This window comes from Hyla sarda, chromosome 10 (assembly GCF_029499605.1).
Source record: "Hyla sarda isolate aHylSar1 chromosome 10, aHylSar1.hap1, whole genome shotgun sequence".
Lineage (NCBI taxonomy): Eukaryota > Metazoa > Chordata > Amphibia > Anura > Hylidae > Hyla > Hyla sarda.
In genome coordinates, this window is record NC_079198.1 from 9,443,492 (window position 1) to 9,471,467 (window position 27,976).

The 27,976-nt window shown below is 39.2% G+C and overlaps 1 protein-coding gene across 3 annotated transcripts in view; it reads right to left on the minus strand.

Moving 5' to 3' along the window:
• Positions 1 to 24,251, minus strand: part of LOC130294679 (B-cell receptor CD22-like) — a 67,557-nt gene extending 43,306 nt beyond the window's left edge. For 2 of the 3 annotated variants that reach the window (XM_056544876.1, XM_056544874.1), the window contains exons 1-2: positions 24,103 to 24,251; positions 16,501 to 16,565 (exon numbers count right to left, since the gene is read on the minus strand). In XM_056544876.1, coding sequence (XP_056400851.1) covers positions 16,501 to 16,543 — 43 coding nt within the window. In that variant the 5' untranslated portion in view covers positions 16,544 to 16,565; positions 24,103 to 24,251. Of the gene's footprint in view, positions 1 to 16,500; positions 16,566 to 21,331; positions 21,396 to 24,102 lie in introns of those variants that run through there. The other variant, XM_056544875.1, reaches the window with a different exon arrangement.
• Between the last annotated feature and the right edge of the window lie 3,725 nt (positions 24,252 to 27,976).

Here is a 27,976-nt window from a genome sequence, read left to right on the forward strand (position 1 = left end):
AATCAATGCCGGTTAGCTCAGGGAGCTGTTCGGGATGTCTGCTGCAAAATCGCGGCATCCCGAACAGCTGAGACACAGCTGGAGGATCCCTACCTGTCTTCTGGTGTCCGATCGCCGAATGACTGCTCAGTGCCTGAGATCAAGGCATGAGCAGTCAAGCGGCAGAATCATTGACCAATGGTTTCCTATGAGAAATCAATGTAAAAGATCAGTGTGTGCAGAGTTATAGGTCCCTATAGGATAACAATGATCAGTATAAGAGATCAGTGTGTGCAAAGTTATAGGTCCCTATGGGATAACAATGATCAGTATAAGAGATCAGTGTGTGCAGTGTTATAGGTCCCTATGGGAGCTATAACACTGCAAAAAAAAGTGGAAAAAAAGGTGAATAAAGATCATTTAACCCCTTCCCTAATAAAAGTTTGAATCACCCCCCTTTTCCCATTTAAAAAAAAAAATGTGTAAATAAAAATAAACATATGTGGTATTGCCGCGTGCGGAAATGTCCGAATCATAAAAATATATTGTTGATTAAACCGCACGGTCAATGGTGCATGCGCAAAAAAATTCCAGAGTCCAAAATAGCGTATTTTTGGTCACTTTTTATATCATGAAAAAATTTATAAAAAGCGATCAAAAAGTCTGATCAATACCATAATGGCACCGCTAAAAACTTCAGATCACAGTGCAAAAAATGAGCCCTCATACCGGTACGCAGAAAAATAAAAAGTTATAGGGGGTCAAAAGATGACAATTATAAACGTATACATTTTCCTGCATGTAGTTATGATTTTTCCAGAAGTGCGACAAAATCAAACCTATAAAAGTAGGGGATCATTTTAATTGTATGAACCTACAGAATATAGATAAGGGGTAATTTTAACCGAAAAATTTACGGTTTAGAAACAGAAGCCCCCAAAAGTTACCAAATGGCGTTTTTTTTTTATTTCAATTTTGTCTAACAATGATTTTTTTTTTTTTTCCATTTCGCCGAAGATTTTTGGGTAAAATGGTGCAAAATTGAAAGAGTTATGATTTTTTTAAAGGTAAGGAGGAAAAAATGAAAGTGCAAAAACCCCTAGTCTTTAAGGGGTTAAAGAATAGATCATATTCTGATGATACACTCCCTTACAATATACACTACCTCCAACAATAGTAGACAAGCAGTACAAGCAGCAGTAGACAGTTTGCTCCAATTGTTGCTAGAAGGATTATGTTATCAATACTGAAGCCTTTATCTGTAAACAAATACAACATATAAATATGAACCACGAGAGAATATAAATCAACTGAAATTGACAAGTTGATTAAAATGATTCTGACTGCCAATCAATATATATTAATACTTACCGTATTTTTTGCCGTATAAGACGCACTTTTTCTTCCCCAAAACTGGGGGGGAAAAGTTGGTGCGTCTTATACGGCGAATACACACCTATCGGGTCGGTCCCTGCGGCCATCAACGGCCGGGACCTGCGGCTAATACAGGACATCACCGAACACGGTGATGCCCTGTATTAATCCTTCAGAAGCTGACCGCCGCGTCTGAAGCGAAAGTGACAGTAACCCGGCTGCTCAGTCGGGCTGTTCGGGACCGCCGCGGTGAAATTGCGGCGTCCCGAACAGCTTACAGGACACCGGGAGGGACCTTACCTGCCTCCTCGGTGTCTGCTCCGTGCCAGGATCCCCTGCATGCCGGTGTTCTCCTGCGACGTCATTGCGTCATCGCGCATGCCGTCCCGTCGTCCAATAGGAGCGGTGTGTGTAGCGACGTGATGACGGCGACGTGATGACGGCGACGGAGAGAGCGTGGATCCCGGGGAAGAAGACGTCCGGAACGTCGGGGACCCCCCGGGGACGCGGCGACAGCGATGGAGTGACATCCAGGGCAGCGGTGACGAGTCCGGAGCGGCGGGGACACATGAGTACTACCTCCTATCCAATTGTCTTCAACCTGTGGACCTCCAGATGTTGCAAAACTACAACTCCCAGCATGCCCGGACAGCCGTTGGCTGTCCGGGCATGCTGGGAGTTGTAGTTTTGCAACATCTGGAGGTCTGCAGGTTGAAGATCACTGTTGGGTGCAGAATCTTTTATTTTCTAGATTTTGCACCTTTAAAATTGGGTGCGTCTTATATGCCGGTGCGTCCTATAGGGCGAAAAATATGGTATATATTTATATGCCATTTCTAATGCTGAAAAAATATATTTGTTACCTACTCTTAGCCTATACACTGTGTTCCTGATTTAGCTATCTGATCGAGACTAAGATGGAAACCTTGGAATGACGCCAAGATGAGACGTTAGAAGACAAAACATTTGAGGAAGATACAGATTGTATAGAAGGACAAGGATCTGGAATTCGCTCATCACTATTGTTTCATATTTCATTTTTGTATATTTTTAATTCTACAAATAATTTGTTTTCTTTTTTAACTCCACTTGCATTTATCAAGTATCATGATATTGTTGAACATGGAAAAAACATATATGATTTTCAATGATACTGAAACAGAAAAATTGTAGTTTTATACAGTATAAACATGTATTACATATCAGTATTCTTGCCCCTGGTTGTATAAATACATAGTAGTCGTATCTCTATATACTTACATAGTACAGGTATCTCTATATACTTACATAGTACAGGTATCTCTATATACTTACATAGTACAGTATCTCTATATACTTACATAGTACAGGTATCTCTATATACTTACATAGTACAGGTATCTCTATATACTTACATAGTACAGGTATCTCTATATACTTACATAATACAGGTATCTCTATATACTTACATAATACAGGTATCTCTATATACTTACATAGTACAGGTATCTCTGTATACATATATAGTACAGGTATCTCTATATACTTACATAATACAGGCATCTCTATATACTTACATAGTACAGGTATCTCTATATACTTACATAATACAGGTATCTCTATATACTTACATAATACAGGTATCTCTATATACTTACATAATACAGGTATCTCTATATGCTTACATAATACAGGTATCTCTATATAATTACATAATACAGGTATCTCTATATACTTACATAGTACAGGTATATCTATATACTTACATAGTACAGGTATCTCAATATACTTACATAATACAGGTATCTCTATATACTTACATAATACAGGTATCTCTATATACTTACATAGTACAGGTATCTCTATATACTTACATAATACAGGTATCTCTCTATACTTACATAATACAGGTATCTCTATATCCTTACATTATACAGGTATCTCTATATACTTACATAGTACAGGTATCTCTATATACTTACATAATACAGGTATCTCTATATACTTACATAGTACAGGTATCTCTATATACTTACATAGTACAGGTATCTCTATATACTTACATAGTACAGGTATCTCTATATACTTACATTATACAGGTATCTCTATATACTTACATAATACAGGTATCTCTATATACTTACATAATACAGGTATCTCTATATACTTACATAATACAGGTATCTCTATATACTTACATAATACAGGTATCTCTATATACTTACATAATACAGGTATCTCTATATACTTACATAATACAGGTATCTCTATATACTTTCATAATACAGGTATCTATATATACTTACATAATAAAGGTATCTCTATATACTTACATAATACAGGTATCTCTATATACTTACATAATACAGGTATCTCTATATACTTTCATAATACAGGTATCTCTATATATTTACATAGTACAGGTATCTCTATATACTTACATAATACAGGTATCTCTATATACTTACATAATACAGGTATCTCTATATACTTACATAATACAGGTATCTCTATATACTTACATAGTACAGGTATCTCTATATACTTACATAGTACAGGTATCTCTATATACTTACATAGTACAGGTATCTCTATATACTTACATAATACAGTTATCTCTATATACTTACATAGTACAGGTATCTCTATATACTTACATAATACAGGTATCTCTATATACTTACATAATACAGGTATCTCTATATACTTACATAATACAGGTATCTCTATATACTTACATAATACAGGTATCTCTATATACTTACATAATACAGGTATCTCTATATACTTACATAATACAGGTATCTCTATATACTTACATAGTACAGGTATCTCTATATACTTACATAATACAGGTATCTCTATATACTTACATAGTACAGGTATCTCTATATATTTACATAGTACAGGTATCTCTATATACTTACATAATACAGGTATCTCTATATACTAACATAATACAGGTATCTCTATATACTTACATAATACAGGTATCTCTATATATTTACATAATACAGGTATCTCTATATACTTACATAATACAGGTATCTCTTTATACTTACATAATACAGGTATCTCTATATACTTACATAATACAGGTATCTCTATATACTTACATAATACAGGTATCTCTATATACTTACATAATACAGGTATCTCTATATATTTACATAGTACAGGTATCTCTATATACTTACATAATACAGGTATCTCTTTATACTTACATAATACAGGTATCTCTATATAGTTACATAATACAGGTATCTCTATATACTTACACAATACAGGTATCTCTATATACTTACATAATACAGGTATCTCTATATACTTACATAATACAGGTATCTCTATATACTTACATAATACAGGTATCTCTATATACTTACATAATACAGGTATCTCTATATACTTACATAATACAGGTATCTCTATATACTTACATAATACAGGTATCTCTATATACTTACATAATACAGGTATCTCTATATACTTACATAGTACAGGTATCTCTATATACTTACATAGTACAGGTATCTCTATATACTTACATAGTACAGGTATCTCTATATACTTACATAGTACAGGTATCTCTATATACTTACGTAATACAGGTATCTCTATATACTTACATAATACAGGTATCTCTATATACTTACATAATACAGGTATCTCTATATACTTACATAGTACAGGTATCTCTATATACTTACATAGTACAGGTATCTCTATATACTTACATAATACAGGTATCTCTATATACTTACATAGTACAGGTATCTCTATATACTTACATAATACAGGTATCTCTATATACTTACATAGTACAGGTATCTCTATATACTTACATAGTACAGGTATCTCTATATACTTACATAATACAGGTATCTCTATATACTTACATAATACAGGTATCTCTATATACTTACATAATACAGGTATCTCTATATACTTACATAATACAGGTATCTCTATATACTTACATAATACAGGTATCTCTATATACTTACATAATACAGGTATCTCTATATACTTACATAGTACAGGTATCTCTATATACTTACATAGTACAGGTAGCTCTATATACTTACATAGTACAGGTATCTCTATATACTTACATAGTACAGGTATCTCTATATACTTACATAGTACAGGTATCTCTATATACTTACATAATACAGGTATCTCTATATACTTACATAATACAGGTATCTCTATATACTTACATAGTACAGGTATCTCTATATACTTACATAGTACAGGTATCTCTATATACTTACATAGTACAGGTATCTCTATATACTTACATAGCACAGGTATCTCTATATACTTACATAATACAGGTATCTCTATATACTTACATAATACAGGTATCTCTATATACTTACATAATACAGGTATCTCTATATACTTACATAGCACAGGTATCTCTATATACTTACATAATACAGGTATCTCTATATACTTACATAATACAGGTATCTCTATATACTTACATAGTACAGGTATCTCTATATACTTACATTGTATAGGTATCTCTATATACTTACATAATACAGATATCTCTATATACTTACATAATACAGGTATCTCTATATACTTACATAATACAGATATCTCTATATACTTACATAATAAAGGTATCTCTATATACTTACATAGTACAGGTATCTCTATATACATATATAGTACAGGTATCTCTATATACTTACATAATACAGGTATATCTATATACTTACATAGTACAGGTATCTCCATCAGGGCTGATTCTCCTCTCCCCTTAGTATTTATAGCAGCACAGGAATAGGGCTCCATGTTCCCGGTCACTTTCCTCACTGTGATCTCCCGTCCTGTATACTGTAATCTGGTTTTCTCTTTCCCTTTGTACCATTCATACTTATAAACATCAGGATTGGAGACGCTGTTACATTGTAAAGTCACATTACTTCCCTCTATTACTTCATCCTTCCCAATGACGGTGACGGTCACATTCTTTGGCGCATCTGTGGAGGTGAAATGTTGTTATAGTTTAGTTATTACAACAGATTATTGTCATCATCGGGTCATCTTTTGTAGGAAAATTACATGTGTGTTGACAATAACATCAATCTTAGAAATGTCAAGAAAAGAAAAATGTAAGTAAATAAAAACTATCTCTGATATCTGCATTACTAAAGTCTCATCACTTGGTTCTTCATAATGACGGTGACATTTTTTGGTGCATCTGTGCAGGTAAATAATTATTAAGATTTTGTTAAGTTATAATTGTCATCAATTATGAGTTGATGACCAGCTCATAAAGACAGCGGTAAATAAGCTAACTATAAGACTTTGTACACCTTAGAGGTGACCACAACATGTCACTTTTGTTGGGAATGCTTTTTAAATAAAAAAATAGAAATAAAAAGCACAGCCCGCTTCAGTTATCAGCATTATCAGCATTAAGTATACAGTGAGCTCCTATACTCCCCCTAGTGGTGGCCGCTGGCAGAGAGTATTTAACAATTTGCCTCTATACCTGTGCAGGATATTTTAAGCTTTGCATCAGCAAATACTGACAACCCTGTCCAACAACCCTGAATTTATTTGACAAATTAAATAAAAAAATGTTAAAATGTAATAAAGTTATGTTAAAAGATAAAATGTACTTTATTCTCTGTTGTAATATTAGTAAAGCTCAGTTTAATATTCAATGTTGATATAAACCAGTGGTTAGGTATATGAAGCTTTCATCTCAATGAATGTAGTGTCTGATGACGATGGAGGTCCGTAAAGTACTATGATGTATAATAATATTGGGCTCCATAGGCTCTTATGTATAGGGTTTGAAGGAACCGGTCATCAGCAAGAAACAGGTGCAAGGAGTGGGGTCCCGAAACATATGATTTACTCCCAGACAGTGATCCAATTCTGAAACTCCATTCAGAGAAATCACAGTCCAAAAAAGCTGTCAGGACCGGGGTAACTAGTCATTGGGTGGGTTCCCGGCAACTGCTCCTCCCCGCTGGCCTTGATTGACATTGATCTTCCTATCTACCTTTTATGAGTAAAGCATAGTGTTCCGACACCCCACTGCCGACACCCCACTGCCGACACCCCACTGCCGACACCCCGCTGCCAACACCTGTTTAAATTGTGTTATAGTGCCATAAAAGTGGACAGAGTTCACTTGCCCCATCAGAAGACTAGAACATTCTCCAGTGGGCCCCGATTCTCCAAAGTAAAAAAGGATACGTCAATAAGAGCCACTTGTGTAATGTGGAGCAACTTAGAACCTTCTGTGCAAATCCTCAGGAATGTTACATGATACAGGCAGATGAGTGAGAAGTTGGTCACTGTCCCTTTAAGAGTTGCATTTTTAGCAGATATACTAAGTGGAAGGTCTCTGGTGTGCTTGGCACACATGTAGATGAGTTCACCAGTAAAATGTAGTTGTAGACATGATACATGGACCGATTAGCTCAAACTCTACTGTAGACGGCCTACACAGGTTGGCTTACTGTCGTGCAAAGACTTGAACTTGACTGCTCCTACTCTGGAAAGCTCCTGACATGGACAGAGGTGTCATCAGAGAACACTGTGGTCAGACTGGAAAGAAAAAAAAAAGAACTTCCTGTGGAGCATATAGCAGCTGATAAGTACTGGAAGGATTAGGATTTTTAAATATAAGTAATTTACAAATCTGTTTAACTTGCTGAGAGCAGTTGATTTAAAATAAAAATAGTTTCCCACCGGAGTACCCCTTTAACTGTTAACCCCTTAAGGACCACGGACATATGAGTACATCCCTGCACCCTGGGTCTTAAGTCTGCGCCCTGGGTCATACGTCCCAGCAAATTTCGCATCCCGCCGTGTGCCGGGCGGGTTTCGAAACCGGACGCCTGCTGAAATCATTCAGCAGGCATCCCAGGCAAACGCCAAGGGGGGTCCCGGGACCCCCACATGTCGACGATCGCCGCAGATCGTCCGTGAAATCGCACGGGCGATCTGCAGTGATTCCGGTCATTCGGGTCAGTGATGAACTGGAAATAAATAGTGATCGGCGGTGTACAATACACCGCCAATCACCCAACGCTGCTATTGGCCGGCGATCGTCCAGCCAATAGCAGAACGGCAGAGGAGGGGTTAACGGCTCCTTCCCACTGCTGTACCCGCTCTCTGCATTCACTCAGCGGGTGCAGCAGTGAGGAGAAGACCGTCGACCCCCTCTCGGAGCCGGAGCCCCCTCAGGAGCTGATACAATAGGGAGAGCAGTGTATAGGGACAGGTAGGACTAATAAAGTTAAAAAAGTAAAAAAAAAAGAAGAAGAAAAAAAGTACCCCCCCACCGACGCCCTAATAGGTCCCAAAGGGTCCTATTAGGGTCTGATCCCTGACTCCGGGTCCTATTAGGGGAACAGGGAGCTGCGTGCGCCACCCTTTTTTTTTTTGGCCGCAGCGTTCCCCCCCCAAATTATAACACACCGTTATATATAAAGTAGTACACCAAGCACCACATACACACTTCCTTCCCCCCCCCCCCCCCCGCACACACACCCTTCCCTCCCTGCCACCCCCCCCCCCCCCCCCCCCGGAGGCTTACGCTTTTTTAGCTTCCGACTCCAAATCTGCCAGTGAGGAAAGATCCAACATTTTTGTGTTTTTCATCAACCTCCTCATAATCTAGCAGTGCTGATGAGTCCCCCGGACGGCGGCGGAGACGCCGCCAGGCGAGGCCACGCACCCCCCATGAGAGTGACCCAGCGGCCAACACTAGTACGAGTGGCAATGCTGCTCGTAATAGGAGTCCGGCCCCCCAGACAAGTGCACTGGAGCCCCCTTCCGATGACCCTGTCTGGAGCCCCCCAGAGGATTATCAGCCACGGATTCCTGAGTTTGTTGGCGACTCAGGAATCCGGATTGACCATGCTGGCTTCACTGATCTGGACTTTTTAAAGTTTTTTTTCAGTGACAGCCTGGTCAATCTAATGGTGGAGCAAACGTACTTGTACGCCCAGCAGTTCATTGCCCACCACCCAGATTCCTTTTTGGCCAGGTCTATTGAATGGCGCGCCATTGATGCAGCGGAAATGAGGACATTTTGGGGCCTCTCGCTGCATATGGGCCTGGACAAAAAACCAAGTGCTCGTCATTACTGGAGCGGGGACGTCCTCTACCAGCCCCTGCTTTACAGTATGGCAAAGACACGGAGGCGGTTCGAGGCTATTTGGAAATGCCTGCATTATGCAGTTAATGCGGCATGTCCGCCCCGAGGTGATCCCGTCTATGACCGGCTTTACAAAGTGAGGCCGGTCATCGATTACTTTTTTGGGCCAAATTTTTGGAGGCCTACGTACCGCTCAGGGACCTCTCGGTAGATGAGTCTCTCATCAGTTTTAAGGGGAGACTCATCTTCCGCCAGTATATTCTTTCGAAGCGGGCGCGGTATGGCGTGAAGCTCTATAAACTCTGCGAGAGTACCTCCGGGTACACTCTCAAGTTTAGAGTGTATGAGGGACGAGATTCCCGTATTGAACCCCCAGATTGTTCCCCACACTCTGGTTGTTAGCGGAAAAACCGTTTGGGACCTTATGCACCCATTGCTGGATAAGGGTTACCACGTGTACGTGGACAACTTTTATACCAGCATCCCTCTCTTCACATCCCTTGCCGCCAGATCCACGTCCACTTGTGGGACCATGCAGAAGAATCAGAGAGGCCTCCCTCTAAATTTGGTCAAGACGCCTATTCCCAAGGGTGAGTCCCATGCCCTGACCCATGATAACCTGTTGTTGGTGAAGTATAAGGATAAGAGGGATGTCCTTATACTCACCACTATTCATGGGAATGGCAGCACCCCTGTCCCTGTGCGAGGTACCGTGGGACCGATCCTCAAGCCCGATTGTATTCTGGACTACAATCGGTATATGGGGGGAATTGATCTCTCAGATCAAGTCCTCAAGCCATACAACGCCATGCGGAAAACACGGGCATGGTACAAAAAAGTTGCGATCTACTTGGTACATGTTGCCATGTACAACGCTTTTGTACTATCCCAGTACGCTGGCAACACAGGGACATTCCTCCAGTACCAAGAAGAAGTCCTAAGGGCCCTGATATTTGGCGACCGGGAAAGATCAGGCCGGACTTCCCAAGGGTCTGGAGTTATAGGCGCCAGGATTGTCCCCGGCCAGCACTTTCTAGGTGTGATCCCCCCCACTGGAAAGAAGGGACAAACCCAGAAAAAATGCAGAGTGTGTCACAGGAAGGGGAGACGGAAGGACACCACATATCAATGCGACACTTGCCCAGATAATCCGGGCCTCTGCATAGGCTGCTTCAGGGAGTATCACACTTCCATGGAGCACTACATTTTCCCTTTTCATTAGAATTTTCCATAATTTGACCAATATACCAAGTCCAGAGTACATTCCAAAATGTAACCCCCATAAAATCACTAAATTGCCCAAAAAAACCTGAAAAAAAACCCAAAACCTGATAAGACCTCTGGGGGTGTTTTTTCAAAAATGGGTCTTAGGTCACTGAGTCACTATCATCGGGGACTTTTTATGTTGCCTCAAATGCGCAGCGCTCTTTCTCCACCTGAGCGGGTGCGCATTTGAGGCAACAGGTTAGGGACGGCCACACACATCACATTCACAGAATGATGATTTGAGGTGGGCATATTTTTTTTTAGTTTTGGCTATGCTCTGGGTCATCATCCTGGGAACATATCCTGTTTTATTATGTTTTATAATTTTCTGGCCCACTGTACCCCATATTACGGGCCTCTGCACCCCATCTGTCTACCCCAGTTAGGGGTCTAGTTTCCAAAATATAATACCATGTGTTTTTTTTTTTTTTCTGTTCTGGCACCATAGGGGCTTCCTAAATGCGGCATACCCCCAGAGCAAAATTTGCTTCCAAAAATCCAAATGTGCCTACTCCTCTTCTGAGACCTGTAGTGTGCCAGCAGAGCACTTTTCACCCCCATATGGGGTGTTTTCTGAATCGGAAGAAATTGGGATTCAAATTTTGGGGGGTATTTTCTGCTTTAACCCTTTGTAAAAATGTAAAATTTTTGGGAAACCAAGCATTTTTCGGTAAAATTTGGTATTTTTTTTTTACATATGCAAAAGTCGTGAAACCCCTGTGGGGTATTAAGGTTCACTTTACCCCTTGTTACATTCCCCAAGGGGTCTAGTTTCCAAAATATAATGCCATGTGGGGGGCTTTTTGCTGTCCTGACACCATAGGGGCTTCCTAAATGTGGCATGCCCCCAGAGCAAAATTTGCTTCCAAAAAGCCAAATGTGACTACTCCGCTTCTGAGACCTGTAGTGAGCCAGCAGAGCACTTTTCACCCCCATATGGGGTGTTTTCTAAATCGGGAGAAATTGGGCTTCAAATTTTGGGGGGTATTTTCTGCTTTAACCCTTTGTAAAAAATGTAAAATTTTTGGGAAACCAAGCATTTTTGGTAACATTTTGTATTTTTTTTTTTACATATGCAAAAGTTGTGAAACCCCTGTGGGGTATTAAGGCTCACTTAATTCCTTGTTACGTTCCCCGAGGGGTCTAGTTTCCAAAATGGTATGCCATGTGTTTTTTTTTTTTTTTGCTGTTTTGGCACCCTAGGGGCTTCCTAAAGGTGACATGCCCCCAAAAAACCATTTCAGAAAAATGTTCTCTCCAAAATCCTCTTGTCGCTCCTTCCATTCTGTGCCCTCTACTGCACCCACCGAACACTTTACATAGACATATGAGGTATGTGCTTACTCGAGAGAAATTGGGCTACAAATTTTCTCCTTTTACCCCTTGCAAAAATTCAAAAATTGAGTCTACAAGAACATGTGAGTGTAAAAAATAAAGATTGTGAATTTTCTCCTTCACTTTGCTGCTATTCCTGTGAAACACCTAAAGGGTTAAAACACTTACTAAATGTCATTTTGAATACTTTGGGGGGTGTAGTTTTTATAATGGGGTCATTTATTGGGTATTTCTAATATGAAGACCCTTCAAATCCACTTCAAATCTGAACTGGTCACTGAAAAATAGTGAGTTTGAAAATTTTGTGAAAAATGTGAAAATTGCTGCTGAACTTTGAAGCCCTCTGGTGTCTTCCAAAAGTAAAAACATGTCAATTTTATGATGCAAGCATAAGGTAGACATATTGTATATGTGATCTAAAAAAAAAAAAATTTGGGGAATATCCCTTTTCCTTACAAGCAGACAGCTTCAAAGTTACAAAAATGCAAAATTTTCATTTTTTTCATAAAATTTTGGGATTTTTCACCATGAAAGGATGTAAGTTGCCACAAAATGTTACCACTGTGTTAAAGTAGAATATGTCACGAAAAAACAATCTCGGAATCAGAATGATAGGTAAAAGCATTCCAGAGTTATTAATGTTTGAAGTGACAGTGGTCAGATGTGCAAAAAACGCTCTGGTCCTAAGGTGTAAAATGGCCTGGTCCTTAAGGGGTTAAATGTGTTGTTTATTGTATCCAATCATATATAATATATAGTTAATGTTAAATATCCCTGATTTCTTAATAGAAATGTGTTAATGATATGAAATTTGATACAACAGGCTATTATGGGATGGCTCTGGATTTTTAGGTTTTAAAATATTTTTTCTAGACTATATACAGTAGTATGTATACAGATAATTCAGTGAGATTAGTAAACACAGAGATACATGGGTAAGGGAAGAGTATAGGCAGCTGCTAAAGTTATCGTAACCAACGGGAAATGTTCAATGAACCCGGTCACCTCTAATACGTACAGTAGATGTTCAGCATTCGCAAGCTCTCAGTTTTTTGTCCATTAGGATATGTCACCGTGCACTGAAGAGGACGCCAATCATCCAAATATGAAGGGATATAGGTGAGTTCTGATTTTTCTGTCCAGAATCCTCTAGAATTCTCTACTGACTTCTTTGTAACTCGTCCGGGTTTGTTCCATTGTATAGTAGGAGGACTGGAGCCACATGTGTGATTTGCAGAACATTGTATAGTGGCGGCTTTTCCTTCAGTCATAATTCTAGATTCATAAGGCTGAACATTCATTGCATCTGAGGAAGTTTATTTTAAAAATCAGAATTTTTTTCTTTTTTAATCAAAAATGTGAAAAATAATATAAATATTAAAAAGAAAAGAAACACAATTAAAGAAATGTGAGAAGAAGTAAAAAAAAAAAATCACATCTGTACAATTTTATGGGGGGTTTATTTTTAACTCTGATGACCTTTTTATTTTCTGTCTATGTAGCTGTTTTAGTGGTTATTTTTGCACAGTGAACTGTAGACTTTGTAGGCAAAGTTCTGGGGTAGAAGGCTCCAGGCTGCCATGATAACCTATCAACACCATGTGATTGCATCAAGACAAGCGCCTGTCATGTAACCTCCTGTTGCTACTGACTGCAGCATTTAGGAGGTTAAACGCCCGCCATTGGATGACGGTCACTGACGGCAGGTGTCAGCTCGGCTCCTCTATAGTTTTTTTTTTTTTTTTCAAATCAACTGGTTTCAAAAAGGTATACAGATTTGTAAATTACTTTTATATATTAAATGTTTAACCCTTCCAGTACTTATCAACTGCTGTATGCTCCAGAGCAAGTTGCGTAGTTCTTTCCAGTCTGACCACAGTGCTCTCTGCTGACACCTCTGTCCATGTCAGGAACTCTCCAGAGCAGGAGAGGTTTGCTATGGGGATTTGCTTCTACTCTGGACAGTTCCTGAAATGAACAGAGGTGTCAGCAGAGAGCGCTGTGGTCAGACTGGCAAGAGCTATACAACTTCCTGTGGAACATACAACAGCTCATAAGTACTGGAAGGATTAAGATTTTTGTAATTTACAAATCTGTATAATTTCCTGGCACCAACTGATTTGAAAAAAAAAATAAAAATGTTTTCCACCGGAGTACCCCTTTAATCAGATTTTTGAGGTTTCTTGTGGCTGAAAAAAATTGCTTTTAATCTGACTTTCATACATGCCCCGGCTCGATATTTGAAAATAGAATCACCTGCAATTTTTGTGTGTTGTAATTTCAATGTTGAGAAATAAATATATATATATATATATATATATATATATATATATATATATATATATATATATATACATATTGATAGGAGCAAGTTATGGAAAGAGTATACATTTCCCCTAGGTTCATGTTGATTCCCTTTATGTATATAAAGTCTCTATCATATCCCTCTGTCTCTTCTTTCTTCTATACATGTTAAGGTCTTTTAACCTTTCCTGGTCAGTTTTATCCTGTAATCCTTGTACTAGTTTAGTATCTTCTCTGAACTCTCCGATACAGTGACCCCCCGACTTATGATGGCCCCGACATATGATCATTTCAACATATGATGGCCTCTCAGAGCCCATCGTATGTTGAAGGCAGCCTCGACATATGATGCTGCTGTGTGTCGGGGCCATCGTACAAACAGCTATCTGACAGCGCTGACAACTTCAGCATCTGACAGATAGTTGTTTAATGTCCCCGTGTGCCCCGTTCTGCCTCCTGTTACTCACATGCTGTCCTGCTAACTCACGCAGGCTTCCACTGTGAGCTCCGTGTAAGCCCCGCCCCCCAGTGCAGCTATAGCCAATAGCCTTGTGCATCTTGCTGCAGGCATCCAATGAGCTGCTGGCTGCCCTCCCCTTCCTTTCCTATAGAGCTGTAGTCGGCAGGATGGTAATGGAGGACATTCTGTCCCCCCTGAAGGTATTTAAAGAACTGTACAGTACTGTATGCGATGTCACACATCACATACAATACATAGACACACTATACACCCCATACATCAATGTTTCCCTATCAGTGTGCCTCCAGCTGTTGCAAAACTATAACTCCCAGCATGCCCAGACAGTCAATGGCTGTACATGCATGCTGGGAGTTGTAGTTGTGCAACAGCTGGAGGCACCCTGGTTTGTTAAACACTCCCCATACAATGGTCATCCCAGAACCAATTAGCAGTTTCCCATAGAGATATGTATTCAACATACAATGGTTCCGAGGCCCCAGAACCAATTACCATTTTTACATAGACATATGTACTCGACATATGACGGTTTCAACATATGATGGTTCTCCTGGAACCAATTAATATCATATGTTGAGGGACCACTGTATATCTATATCCTTCTGGAGATACGGTCTCTAGTACTGTGCACAAACCATACAAACAGTTCTGCGCAGATGTCGTGATCAATACTGATCAATACAAGTACATGCAGGACTCAGGGGTTCTCATCGGACCACCGGCAGCGTGATTGCGGGGGGGCCAAAAGTAATAATGCTCGCCACCTCTTGGCCGGCTCCTACAATCTTTTCCTCTGGTCTGCCTTCTGGTTAATATCAGTAAGTAAAAAATTGCTATATTTAGTCCCTAAATTACTATATATTGTGTATATAGTGGAGAAAACAAGTAAACAAAATTCATAAATGTGAAGAAGCTCCCCCCCCCCCACACACACACAAAAATAAATAAATAAAATATTTAAAACAATGAAATAAATAAATAAACATATTTGGTATCACCACATGCAGAAATGTCTGAAGAGTGCGACTGCAACCTCCTTTTTTGTATACTGTACTTTGTGTGTGCCACAGCAGTGTGCCCTCGTGTATTAGGTAGTTGTGCTGACTATATATATATATATATTTTTTTTTTTTTTTTTTTATTTATTTATTTTTTTTTATTTATTTATTTTTTTTTTTTTAAGTAATGTTTTATATTTACCTCTGACAAGGAGATATACAGATTTAGATTGTTGATCATATGCATTTATAGATTTATCTCTTGCGATCCCTGGATAATAATATCTGTTCCCGTCTTCTCTCCTCACAGGGTCTATCCTCAGGGTACAGCCCTGACCTGGGACCAGTGAGGTTCTACCTCTGTATTCCTCCAGTACTGAAGATGAGTCCTTGGTGTTTAGGATCTCTGAATAAAAACTTTTATCATATAAATGCCATACAGTGCGGGACGGTCTTGAGGTCCCCAGAATAAATGTACAAGGAATCTCCACACAGGAGCCGATCAGAGCAGTGATTGTAGAAGGGAACGTCCAATATTGACCTTCAGAACCCAGATAGAAGCCTGGAGACAATGACAGGACATGAGGTCGGGGGTCACAGAATCTCATTCTATGGGATTATTCTGTAATTGTGACACTATTTACCTTGACAGATGAGGAGAAGATAAACCGGCTTCACAGCGTCCATTCCGTATGAGGTTTGTCAGCGACTAAATCAGGAAACCAAGTCATAGATATATGTAAGGCCCACGTCACTGTAATTAAAAGGTTCTACCCCAAAGTGATGTAATAAATAGATTTTGCTGTAAGAGGACTTATTTTAGTTTATCAATGACAAGACAAGAGATAAACAAATTTTTAAAAAGACCGGTTCACCGGGCTCGCTGAACTTTCGAAAAAATGTTGGGTTCGCAACAAACAAGTTCTTTGCGAACAGGCAATGAAATAAGCCTTAAAGGGGTACTCCATTAGTCAGCGTTCAGAACATTTAGTTCCGAACACTGTGTGCACACTGTGGGGGTCATCCACGCCCCCTCTTGATGCCACGCCCCCTCAATGCAAGTCTATGGGAGCCATAGCTTTGAAATGAACTTTGCCCAAAAGTCCATGAATACACTCCTAGGGGAGCTAGTAGGATTTTACAGGGCTTTTAGGTCTCTTAGATTGTGTTACAGTGGGGATCAAAAGTTTGGGCACCCCAGGTAAAAATTTGTATTAATGTGCATAAAGAAGCCAAGGAAAGATGGACTAATCTCCAAAAGGCATCAAATTACAGATTAGACATTCTTATAATATGTCAACAAAAGTTAGATTTTATTTCCATCATTTACACTTTCAAAATAACAGAAAACAAAAAAATGGCGCCTGCAAAAGTTTGGGCACCCTGCAGAATTTATAGCATGCACTGCCCCCTTTGCAAATCTGAGACCTGCCAGTGTCATGGATTGTTCTCAGTCATTATCTGGGAAGACCACGTGATGTCAATCTCAAAGGTTTTAAATGCCCAGACTCATCTGACCTTGCCCCAACAATCAGCACCATGGGTTCTTCTAAATAGTTGACACTCACAAAGCTGTAGAGGCTATAAGAAGATAGCAAAACGTTTTCAGATGTCAATATCCTCTGTTCGGAATGTGATTAAGAAATGGCAGTCATCAGGAACAGTGGAAATTAACGCAAGATCTGGAAGGCCAAGAAAAATATCAAACAGAACAGCTCGCAGGACTGTGAGAAAAACAATTCAAAACCCACGTTTGACTGCACAATCCCTCCAGAAAGATCTGTCAGACACTGGAGTTGTTGTACACTATTCCACTATAAAGAGATACTTGTACAAATATGGTCTTCATGGAAGAGTCATCAGAAACATCAGCCACAAAAATCAGCATTTGAACTTTGCAAATGAACATATAGACAAGCCTGATGCATTTTGGAAACAAGTTCTGAGGACCGATGAGGTTAAAATGTAACTTTTTGGCCGGAATGAGCAAAGGTACGTTTGGAGAAGAAGGGGAACAGAATTTAATGAAAAGAACCTCTGTCCAATTGTTAAGCATGGGGGTGGATCAATCATGCTTTGGGGTTGTATTGCAGCCAGTGGCACAGGGAACATCTCACGAGTAGAAGGAAAAATTGATTCAATAAAATTTCAGCAAATTTTGGATGCTAACTTGATGCCATCTGTGAAAAAGCTGAAGTTAAAGAGAGGATGACTTCTACAAATGGATAATGATCCTAAACACACCTCGAAATCCACGGGGGATGACATCAAGAGGCGTAAACTGAAGGTTTTGCCATGGCCTTCACAATCTTCTGACCTTAACATAATTGAAAATCTATGGATAGACCATAAAAGAGCAGTGTGTGACAGACAGCCCAGAAATCTCAAAGAACTGGAAGACTTTTGTAAGGAAGAATGGGCAAAGATACCTCAAACAAGAATTGAAAGACTCTTGGCTGGCTACAAAAAGCGTTTACAAGCTGTGATACTTGCCAAAGGGGGCAGTACAAGATATTAACTCTGCAGGGTGCCCAAACTTTTGCAGATGCCATTTTTTTTTCCTGCTATTTTGAAAGTGTAAATGATGGAAATAAAATCTAACTTTTGTTGACATATTATGAGAATGTCTAATCTGTAATTTGATGCCTTTGGGAGATTTTTCCATCTTTCCTTGGCTTCTTTATGCACATTAATACAAATTTTTACCTGGGGTGCCCAAACTTTTGATCCCCACTGTATACACACGTTTTTGGGCTAAGTACAGCTTCAACCAGAACCAATACCTTTTGATAGAGTTCGGCAAACCAGAAGAGCCAAGCTTTTAATAAGTTTGTTCATTTCTAGTTACGATAATACCGACATTAAAAATAAAGATGCCACTTTGAAACAAAATGTTATTTTATTGGAAAAGCAACAAAGTGGATAAAATGTTAGACAATAGTTTAAAAATGTTTTCATATAAACTTGTGCCAGAAAGTTAAACTGATTTGTAAATTACTTCTATTTTAAAATCTTAACCCTTCCAGTACTTATCAGCTGCGTTGTGCTCCAGAAGAAGTTGTGTAGTTATTTCCAGTCTGACCACAGTGCTCTCTGCTGACACCTCTGTCCATTGTAGAAACTGTCCAGAGCAGCATATGTTTGCTATGGGGATTTTCTCCTGCTCTGGACAGTTCCTGACATGGGCAAAGGTGTCAGCAGAGAGCACTCTGGTTGTGACAGAAAATAAATCCAAAAAGAAATTAATTTCCTCTGTAGTATACAGCCGCTAATAAGTACTGGAAGGATTAAGATTTTTTTTTTATAGAAGTAATTTACAAATCTGTTTAACTTATTGGTATCAGTTGATTTAAAAAAAATAAAAAGTTTTTCACCGGAGTACCCCTTAAAATGTTTTTTCAAAATGTGTTTTACTGAATGATGTTGGTGAAAAGCTTCATAAGCCACAATATACTGTAACTCTAATGCCTTTGCTGCCTTTTACAGCATAGTATATGTAATGTTATACAATACTGAGTGTTATATATATTGTTCCCAAGAAAACATTAATCATTTCCTTAATAATCTAAATGTATTTTATGTGTCAACAATGAACGTATCTAAGCTAAATTCCCCCTTTAGATCTATAGAGAGATCTACAACTCTTAACAAACTTACACAGAATAAATTCCCAGGCTCACGAGAAGTTTGACCATACTCAAAAATAATCAAAAAAACAAAAACCGTTTAACCCTATTTTTTCTCCGGTGAAGTCTGTCCTGAGATGCTGCAACCTCTCATAGTTACCCTTCCCAAAACCAAGGAAATTCCCACACAATGAAAACAAAATTCCATCCAACATCACTACAAAAAAGTGAAATAATCCTTTATGCCAAACTAATTATTTATAGATGAATGATTAGAATTGATTGGGCCGGTTTAATTAGGAAGAGACAAATACGACACTCACAGTTACTGACCTGGTCACCTATTCCTCTCTAAATCAAACATCTTCCCTGCTGTTATCCCTTGAGGCAGTAAAGGTGTTTGACAGAGTTAATATTTTATCTTAATAAATAACAAATAAATAAATTTGAATTTCACAATCTGATTTCATCTAAATTTATATTTTTAGTTTAATCTGTCTGTAAATTCTCCTGGTTGCACCCACCAAGGGCGTCCCTTATCTCCTTAAAGAGGTACTTTACTGGAAAACCTCTTTAAATCAACTGATACAAGAAAGTTGAACTGATTTGTAAATAATTCTATTTAAAAAAATCTCCTGTCTCAAAGCAAAATACCCTTTCAAAAGTTCACATAAACCTCTTTCTATTGAGAAATACAATTGTCTTACAGAGTCCTGTTTGTCAGTCAGGGAGGGGCTAGAAGAGGCGGGCTAGAAGGGATGCCAGGTTATGGCACTTGAGCAGCTCTGTCTCCGCCTCCTCGACACATTGCTAGGAAATAAAAATTCTCTTTTTGTGAAATTCCATTTAAAAGGAAAACAGAAGTAGAACTTCAGGCTGACAGCCGAAGCTTATTTCCAACTAACTGCGCGGCTTTGTGACTGAAAACTTAGTTACAATCCCAAAAATGATAATATTAAAATAATAACATCCCGGGTTTCGGCAATCAGCAGTGGTAAATATTATGAATAATGAATATATCCAGTTCTGTTGCATTTCAAGTTTAAAACAGTATATATATATATATATACATTGCTTTGAACTTGGAGGAGCGCCAGAACTGAATATATCCATTATTCATCCTATTTGCAAAAAATTACAATGTAACCTCCAGCTGTGAGATTTTTATCATTTTGGCAAAATCTACCCAACGTATATGATTTTGTTACATACTCTCTTTTACAAAGATGTCTAGGGTGGGGGGGGGGGGGGGGGGGTTCCGACTCGGCTTGTCCCTGGCTCTGCTCATGAAAATGATGTTCGCACTGAGCACGACAGCTGGCAAAAACACAGCATTCCTAAAAAATGAATGGAGAGGATGTGTTTCGATCAGTTGATGTGATTGGTACGAAATGTGCAATAGCAGAGCCAGGGCCCCGTATGGCACATCAGGGAGGGTCCCAGCAGTTGGACCCAAACCCCCCCCCGGCGATCGCACACTCATCCCCTATCCTGCGGCAAGGGGATACATTTTGTTTCGCTGTACATCTTCTTTAAATAAAGAAATTGAAAGAAAAAATTCTGAATTTGGTTAATTTAATTGACTCCTCCTTTACTCTGTTATACACAGTCTGCTCTGTAGTGTCATCTCCTCGCTTCCCCGCTTACTTTATCTGCTGTGTAGACAAATATAATAAAACACGAATATGACAATTTTTGTTACTGTTTACAAATTCTTCCCCATTGCGTATAATGCTCGATTTCAGCCCAATGTGGTATAAGAGGAATAACAACAAAAAGATACTGTATGACATCAGAAAATTTCTGATACTGCAAAGTATTAAGCTACAATTAATAAATAATTACTCACATGCCGAGTACAATGTAACACAATTTTGCTGTCCGTATCTGGGATTTGAGGAAGTGACTTATTTTCTAAAAATTGCAATATCCTCTCATGTGAATGATTTAATTTATTCTTAGCTGAACCCTCCCATGGACTTGCATTGAGGGGGCGTGGCATGATGTCATGAGGGGTGGGGCTATGACATCACGAGCTCCCGCTCCGGCTCTAAGCATTCGGAACATTTTGTTCCAAACGCTGAGCAGCTGAGTACCCCTTTAAGGAGTTTTAATCTCATATTTAAAAGATCAATATCAAAACATGCTGGCAAAACCTCAACAGTATCATTTCTTAACACATACTTTGGGTTATGTTTCATAAAGAAGGACTCTGTATATTTCAATAGATTGATGAAGTTGGGTGCTAAAGGATTTGTTGTCCCTTCACTCTATAAAATGTCTAAAATTCAGGAACTGCAACTTCTTCTTTCTTAAGACTTCCTTAGCTGTTTTTCAGAAATTCTATTTTGGACTTGCAGTCACTATTTCTCAGAATGTTTATGTTACTCGTCGAGTAAAAAAGGACAACAACATCCTTGGTGTGCAAACCGCGTTCACATCATTGGCTGTATCTAAGATTGTAGAACTAAAATGTAAGATGAAGGGACAGTGGCGGGTAAGTAACCCTTAGGTCCAAGGTTATTCCCCAAACTCTTTCCCACATGATGTGTCTGAAGTTTTCACACTTACTGTAATTCCACCTTCTGTAATCATTTATATGTATTTATACAAGCAAGATTCCTGGCTCCAAGTACCATGATGTTTTTGGTTTTTTTTCACATAGAAACATGGGCCCACATTTATCATTCTAGGTGTAAATGAAGCATTTTTTTTACACCTTTTTTTTTTTGTGTGCTGGTGATGTGTAGGAGACCCAAATTTATTAAATGGTCAAAGGGCATATGATAAATTTTGTGCAGGTCACATTTTCTGTAATTTCTCTCTTCACATACACCAAAAAGCTACACTATGTCTATGCTGGTGTAGTTTTTGAGACTTTTCAGTGGCTTTGTGCCTTTTTTGCTCCTTTTCACAAAAAGGCGCAGTTGATAAAACCCGTCCATATCATGTATATTGCCAAAATCAGTGGATTGCAACTCAAAATCGACAGAAATAAGTAAACAAAAAGGGGCAAAAAAAGGCGCAAAAAACCCTACTTGCTCCTTTTTTGCCCCTTTTTTAGACACAAAAAACAGTCTAAAGACAATGATAAATGTGGGCCATCGTTCATACGGTTAAAAACAGACAAACGTCAATTCAGTTCAACCTATATCTATTGTGTCCCTGCTGTGTTGATCCAGAGGAGGGCCAAAAACCCTTATGAAGCTAATGCCAACTGCCCCATACCAGGGGCAAAATTCCTTCCTGACTCTATGTAAATAGGGCATTAGAATAAATCCCTGCATCAACATTCTGTCCCTATAGATCTAGTATCCATAATATTTTATTACCTTCTAGAAGTGTATCCAGACCCCTCCTGATCTCTTTTATTGTGTTCCCCATGACCGCTTCCTCTGGCAAAGAATTCCGCAGTCTCACTGCTCTTACAGTAAATAACCCCCATCTGTGCTGGTGTAGAAACCTTCTTTCCTCTAGACGTAGAGGATGTCCCCTTGTTATAGATGCAGTCCTGGGTATAAATAGATCATGGGAGAGATCTCTGTACGGTCCCCTGATATATATATATATATATATATATATATATATATATATATATATAGTTATTAGGTCTCCCCTAAGCCTTCTTTTTTCTAAACTAAATAACCCTAATTCTGATAATCTTTCTGGGTACTGTAGTCCTCCCATTTCCCTTATTACTCTGGTTGCCCGTTTTTGAACCCTCTCCAGCTCCACTATATCTTTCTTGTTAACTGGTGCCCAGTACTGTACACAGTATTCTATGTGTGGTCTGACTAGGGATTTGTACAGCAGTAGATTTATTTCCTTGCCGAGGGCATCTTTGCCCCCACTTGATGCACCCCCCCCCCCCCCCCACACTGGTCACTGCAGTTACATTTACTGTCGACTAAAGTTCTTAAGTTGTTTTCCATGTCAGTTGTCCCCAGTGTATATCTACTATATACAGTGCATTGTCCTCTATTTTGTTATCTACTATTTACAGTGCACTGTTCTCTATTGTGTTATTCAGATCTATATGTAACAGTGCACTATCCTCTATTGTGTTATCTACTATACACAGTGCACCATCCTCTATTGTGTTATCTACTATAGACAGTGCCATTTCCTCTATTGTGTTATCTACTATACACAGTGAACTGTCCTCTATTATAATATCTGCTTTAGTATCAAGTGTAAAGATTGACACTTTACTATATAATTCCTCTACAAGGTCATAAATACATATTTTAAAAAGAATATGACCCAGTACTGCCCCCTGTGGTCCTCACTAGTAACCGTCACCCACTCAGAGTATGTACCATTAATAACCACCCTCTGTTTCCTATCACTGAGCCAGTTACTTACCCACTTACACACATTTTTCCCCAGTTTGTTTGTTTGTTTTTTACAATAGTTTTGTAATATTTTCTGCATCTCAAATCTCTACTTAGCCTTCAAGTGAAAATACATCCACATTAAGAAAATCCATGAGCTTCCTTTTACAGGGAGGAGGTTACTTATGCCAGGGACCTCAAAATTGTCCTGTGGTCACCTAAAAACAACATTGCAACAATTTCCCCAAACACAAACCACAGACACGCATTTCTTTGCATCACTTACCTGTTGGCATAATGGGGCTGGATAACCTGGGAATGAGGTATGAGAGGGTGAGTCTGTCCTTTGACGGAGCCACCAGTAAGAAGATGCGATCTTCTGCGGGTAGAACCACCAACCTTTAGCAGCTGAGCTCCAGAGATACTTGATTCTGTTGTCTCGCACACTGATCTCACTCTTTGTAGCTCACATAGAGGAAGTGAGGGGGCTGCCTCAGAGAGTGGCGCAGATCATCATCATCTCTTTCACTTTCTCCTACCTGGCTCTGCACTTAAACTTCAACTTGTGGGAAAAGCTGTTACCTGTCATGAATAAGTGCGCCACAGTGCACAGCATGATGTAAGCACTGAGCGCTGAGACCCCGACTGATCAAAACTTTTGACATGTCTCTTTTTGTAAAATGATATGGACACTATAACCTCTTAGGAATGAAGGGCGTACCTGTGTGCCTTTGTCTTGCTTCCCTTCTATGACACGCACTCAGGAGCTGAGCGCAAGTCATAGTGGGGTGGCACTGGCAGCTATCTGCCAACGGACCTGTGGCTAATGCCGGACATCACCAATCACGGTGATGCCCGCCATTTACCCCTTAGACGCTCCGGTCAAACTTGATTACCGCATCCAAAATGTTAAAAAAACATTATATATATATATATATATATATATATATATATATATATATATATACACACATATACACACACATGCACTCGTACACTAGTAAAATTGGGAAAGTCAAACTATGTTTTTAACTTTGCCTAAAATGATGTCCGGTGAACATTAGAACTTTCCAGGTTAACTTTGTGTGAGCCTTCACAACGGCACCCTTATAGGAGAAGGGATGAGGAACACATGAGTAGCCCAGAATACTTTGCAGATAGCAGCAAGATCACGTGACAGCAAGTTAGTCAATCATTACTTGCATAGGCCAATCAGGAGACAGCATAGAGGTGGGTTTAAAAAAATAATAAAAACAGTGGGCTGACCTGTATTGCTGGGTCCAGTGATTCTGCTGCACTACAAATCCCAGCAATGTGACTGCCCCTACTACAACTATCACTAATCCACAACCCCTGCTGTCTGCTGGCTACTACGACCCCCACTAATTCACAACCCCTGCTGTCTGCTGGCTACTACTACTCCCACTAATCCACAACCCCTGCTGTCTGCTGGCTACTACAACCACCACTAATTCACAACCCCTGCTGTCTGCTGGCTACTACTACTCCCGATAATTCACAACCCCTGCTGTCCGCTGGCTACTATAACTCCACCAGTCACCACACATGCTGCTGCTACTGCCAGCCAGGCCTACACACATACACAACCAGAATGGCATCTCCTGCAGAACATGTCCTTATAAAGCTATAGCAGTAAGGGGGGTAAAGCCCTAGCAAATAACTATCAGGCAGCATTCTAACCTGTACTCATTACAATAAATGGTGTCAGACCTCGGGGAAGGGAACAAAATAGATCCTTACTACTCAACTTTATGTATTATTCATTTACTTATGAAACATTGAGGGTTTATACTATATTCTTATCATTTTCACATTTTCTCAGGCGTTATTTTTGACTCCAGACATTGGCGCTGAGGATCCATCTGTGATGTTTTTTTTTTTTTTTTTTACTCTACTTTATTATTTAGAGGTAAACTGACACTTTTTGTTCTAATATTATCTTCTCATATTGGTGACACGTGTTGACTTCCCAGGCTGTAAAGTAACAGAAGATACATATACACAATGACATGACAGATGACAGTGCAGGAATTTTTTTTTTTTAAATCTGATCGCTATTAAGCAATTTAAAATAGCAATATAAGCAATTTGGAATTTTAGGAATTTAATAGCTATATCATGTGAAAAATATAATACTTCAGTTAATTAAAAAACATCAACTTTTTTGAAAAACTAATATTTGTGAAAAAGTAAGTTAATTTAAAAATAATGGTGATTGACAGGTTCAATGTTTGTGAACAATCCAAAATGCGGCACTTCCACCGCGAAAATTTCTGCAGTGGATATTCTGCTACTGGAATAGGACAGTGGAATCCACATTCACTACAATGCAGTAAATTTTGCAGAATTTCCAATTGGAATTTTTCCAGCCAAATGTGCTTGGAAATTCTGCCTCGTGAATGTAGCCTTAGATTGTAGAAAATGTTAGTCTTAAATCATTGGCAAAAGATTGAGGCCAGGTAGGAATGTTAAAGGGGTACTCTTGTGGAAAACATTTTTTTCCAAATCAACTCATGCCACAAAGTTAAACAGATTTGTAAATTATTTTTATTTAACAATGTTAATCCTTCCAGTACTTATCAGCTGCTAATTGTGTAGTTCTTTCCAGTCTGACCACAGTGCTCTATGCTGACACCTCTGTCCATGTTAGGAACTGTCCAGAGCAGGAGAAATTTGCTATGGGGATTTTCTCCCACTCTGGACAGTTCCTGACATGGACAGAGGTGTCATCAGAGAGCACTGTGATCAGACTGGAAAGAACTACCTGTGGGGCATTCAATAGCTGATAAGTACTGGAAAGATTCAGATTTTTATATAGAAGTCATTTACAAATCTGTTTAACTTTCTGGCACCAGTTCATTTAAAAAAATAAAAATAAATACCCACTTTAATGATATTGGAAGGTGTGGGGATTCGGACACCCACAAACACATTAGTTATCTGATAGCCTATTATAGCTGCCTAACATCTAATATTTATGGCTTTGGTAAAAACACATCCTTTGGATAGGGAATAAGATATTTTCTGGCAGAGTACCCTTTAAAGGGGTACTCCACTGCCCCAGCATTTGAAACATTTTGTTCTAAATGCTGGGTGCGGGCTGTGGGGTCATGATGTCATGGCCATGCCCCTTGTGACATCACATCATGCCCCCTTAATGCAAGTCTATAGGAGGGGGCATGGTGGCTGCCACACCCCCTCCCACAGACTTGCATTAAGGGGGCATGACGTGATAAAATGTTCGACCCATATTTCTCCTGCAGCAGTTGTTTCAGGGGAAATGTTCATAAAATGCATAAAAAAATGTAATAAAATACAATTATAAAGAACATCACTTAGAAAAAAGGGGAAGGAAGAGAACGATTAAGAATGTATTGTATATGTACGTAATTCAAGTACAGTCATGCAAAACATCATGGGAGAAAAAACCCTCAGATTTATACTGTAGAAAGGCCTCACTATTATAATGCTGTATTATCTATAGGAGGTACTCAGCCGCGTGCAAAACCCATATATAAATAATTACCCATTAACAAATAAGTAATTACGTGCGATAAACTTCAGCATCAGTCTGGATGGGTCTTCCGCGAAACCCATTCACACTGAGCAATTTCAGCGGGGGATAATTGTGACACTTATATTGTTCTGCGCAACAAAGGAACATGTTCATTCTTTGCATGGAAGTCCGCGAGCTCTGCATAGCAGTTAATGGTGACGGCACAGAGCTGCGCGGTCCTACTGCCAAAAATGTTCTGTCCGCTGCCAGACTGAATCTGCGCTTGCTGAATTCCAGGAGCAGAGATTCAGCTTTAATTGCTCAATGTGAATGCACCGTTAGCGCGCTCTTCTCCCAGCTAGTTTTAGCTATTGGTCGTGGAACACTGAAAAATCTAAACTTTTCATGTGTCTCTATAACATGTCAAAAGGTGTGGGGGCAGGGAGAGCGCAAGGCAGTGCTTCTGCAATGAGGAGTGCAGGGCTTTAAAGGGTACCTTTCATCAAATAAACTTTTGATATATTATAGATTAATGTTTGCAGAATAACTTTCCAATAGCATGTTATTAAAAAATATGCTTATTTCTATTTAATTTTCCACTTTGAAACAATAACCACTAGGGGTCTCCCTACCAGTTCTGCCC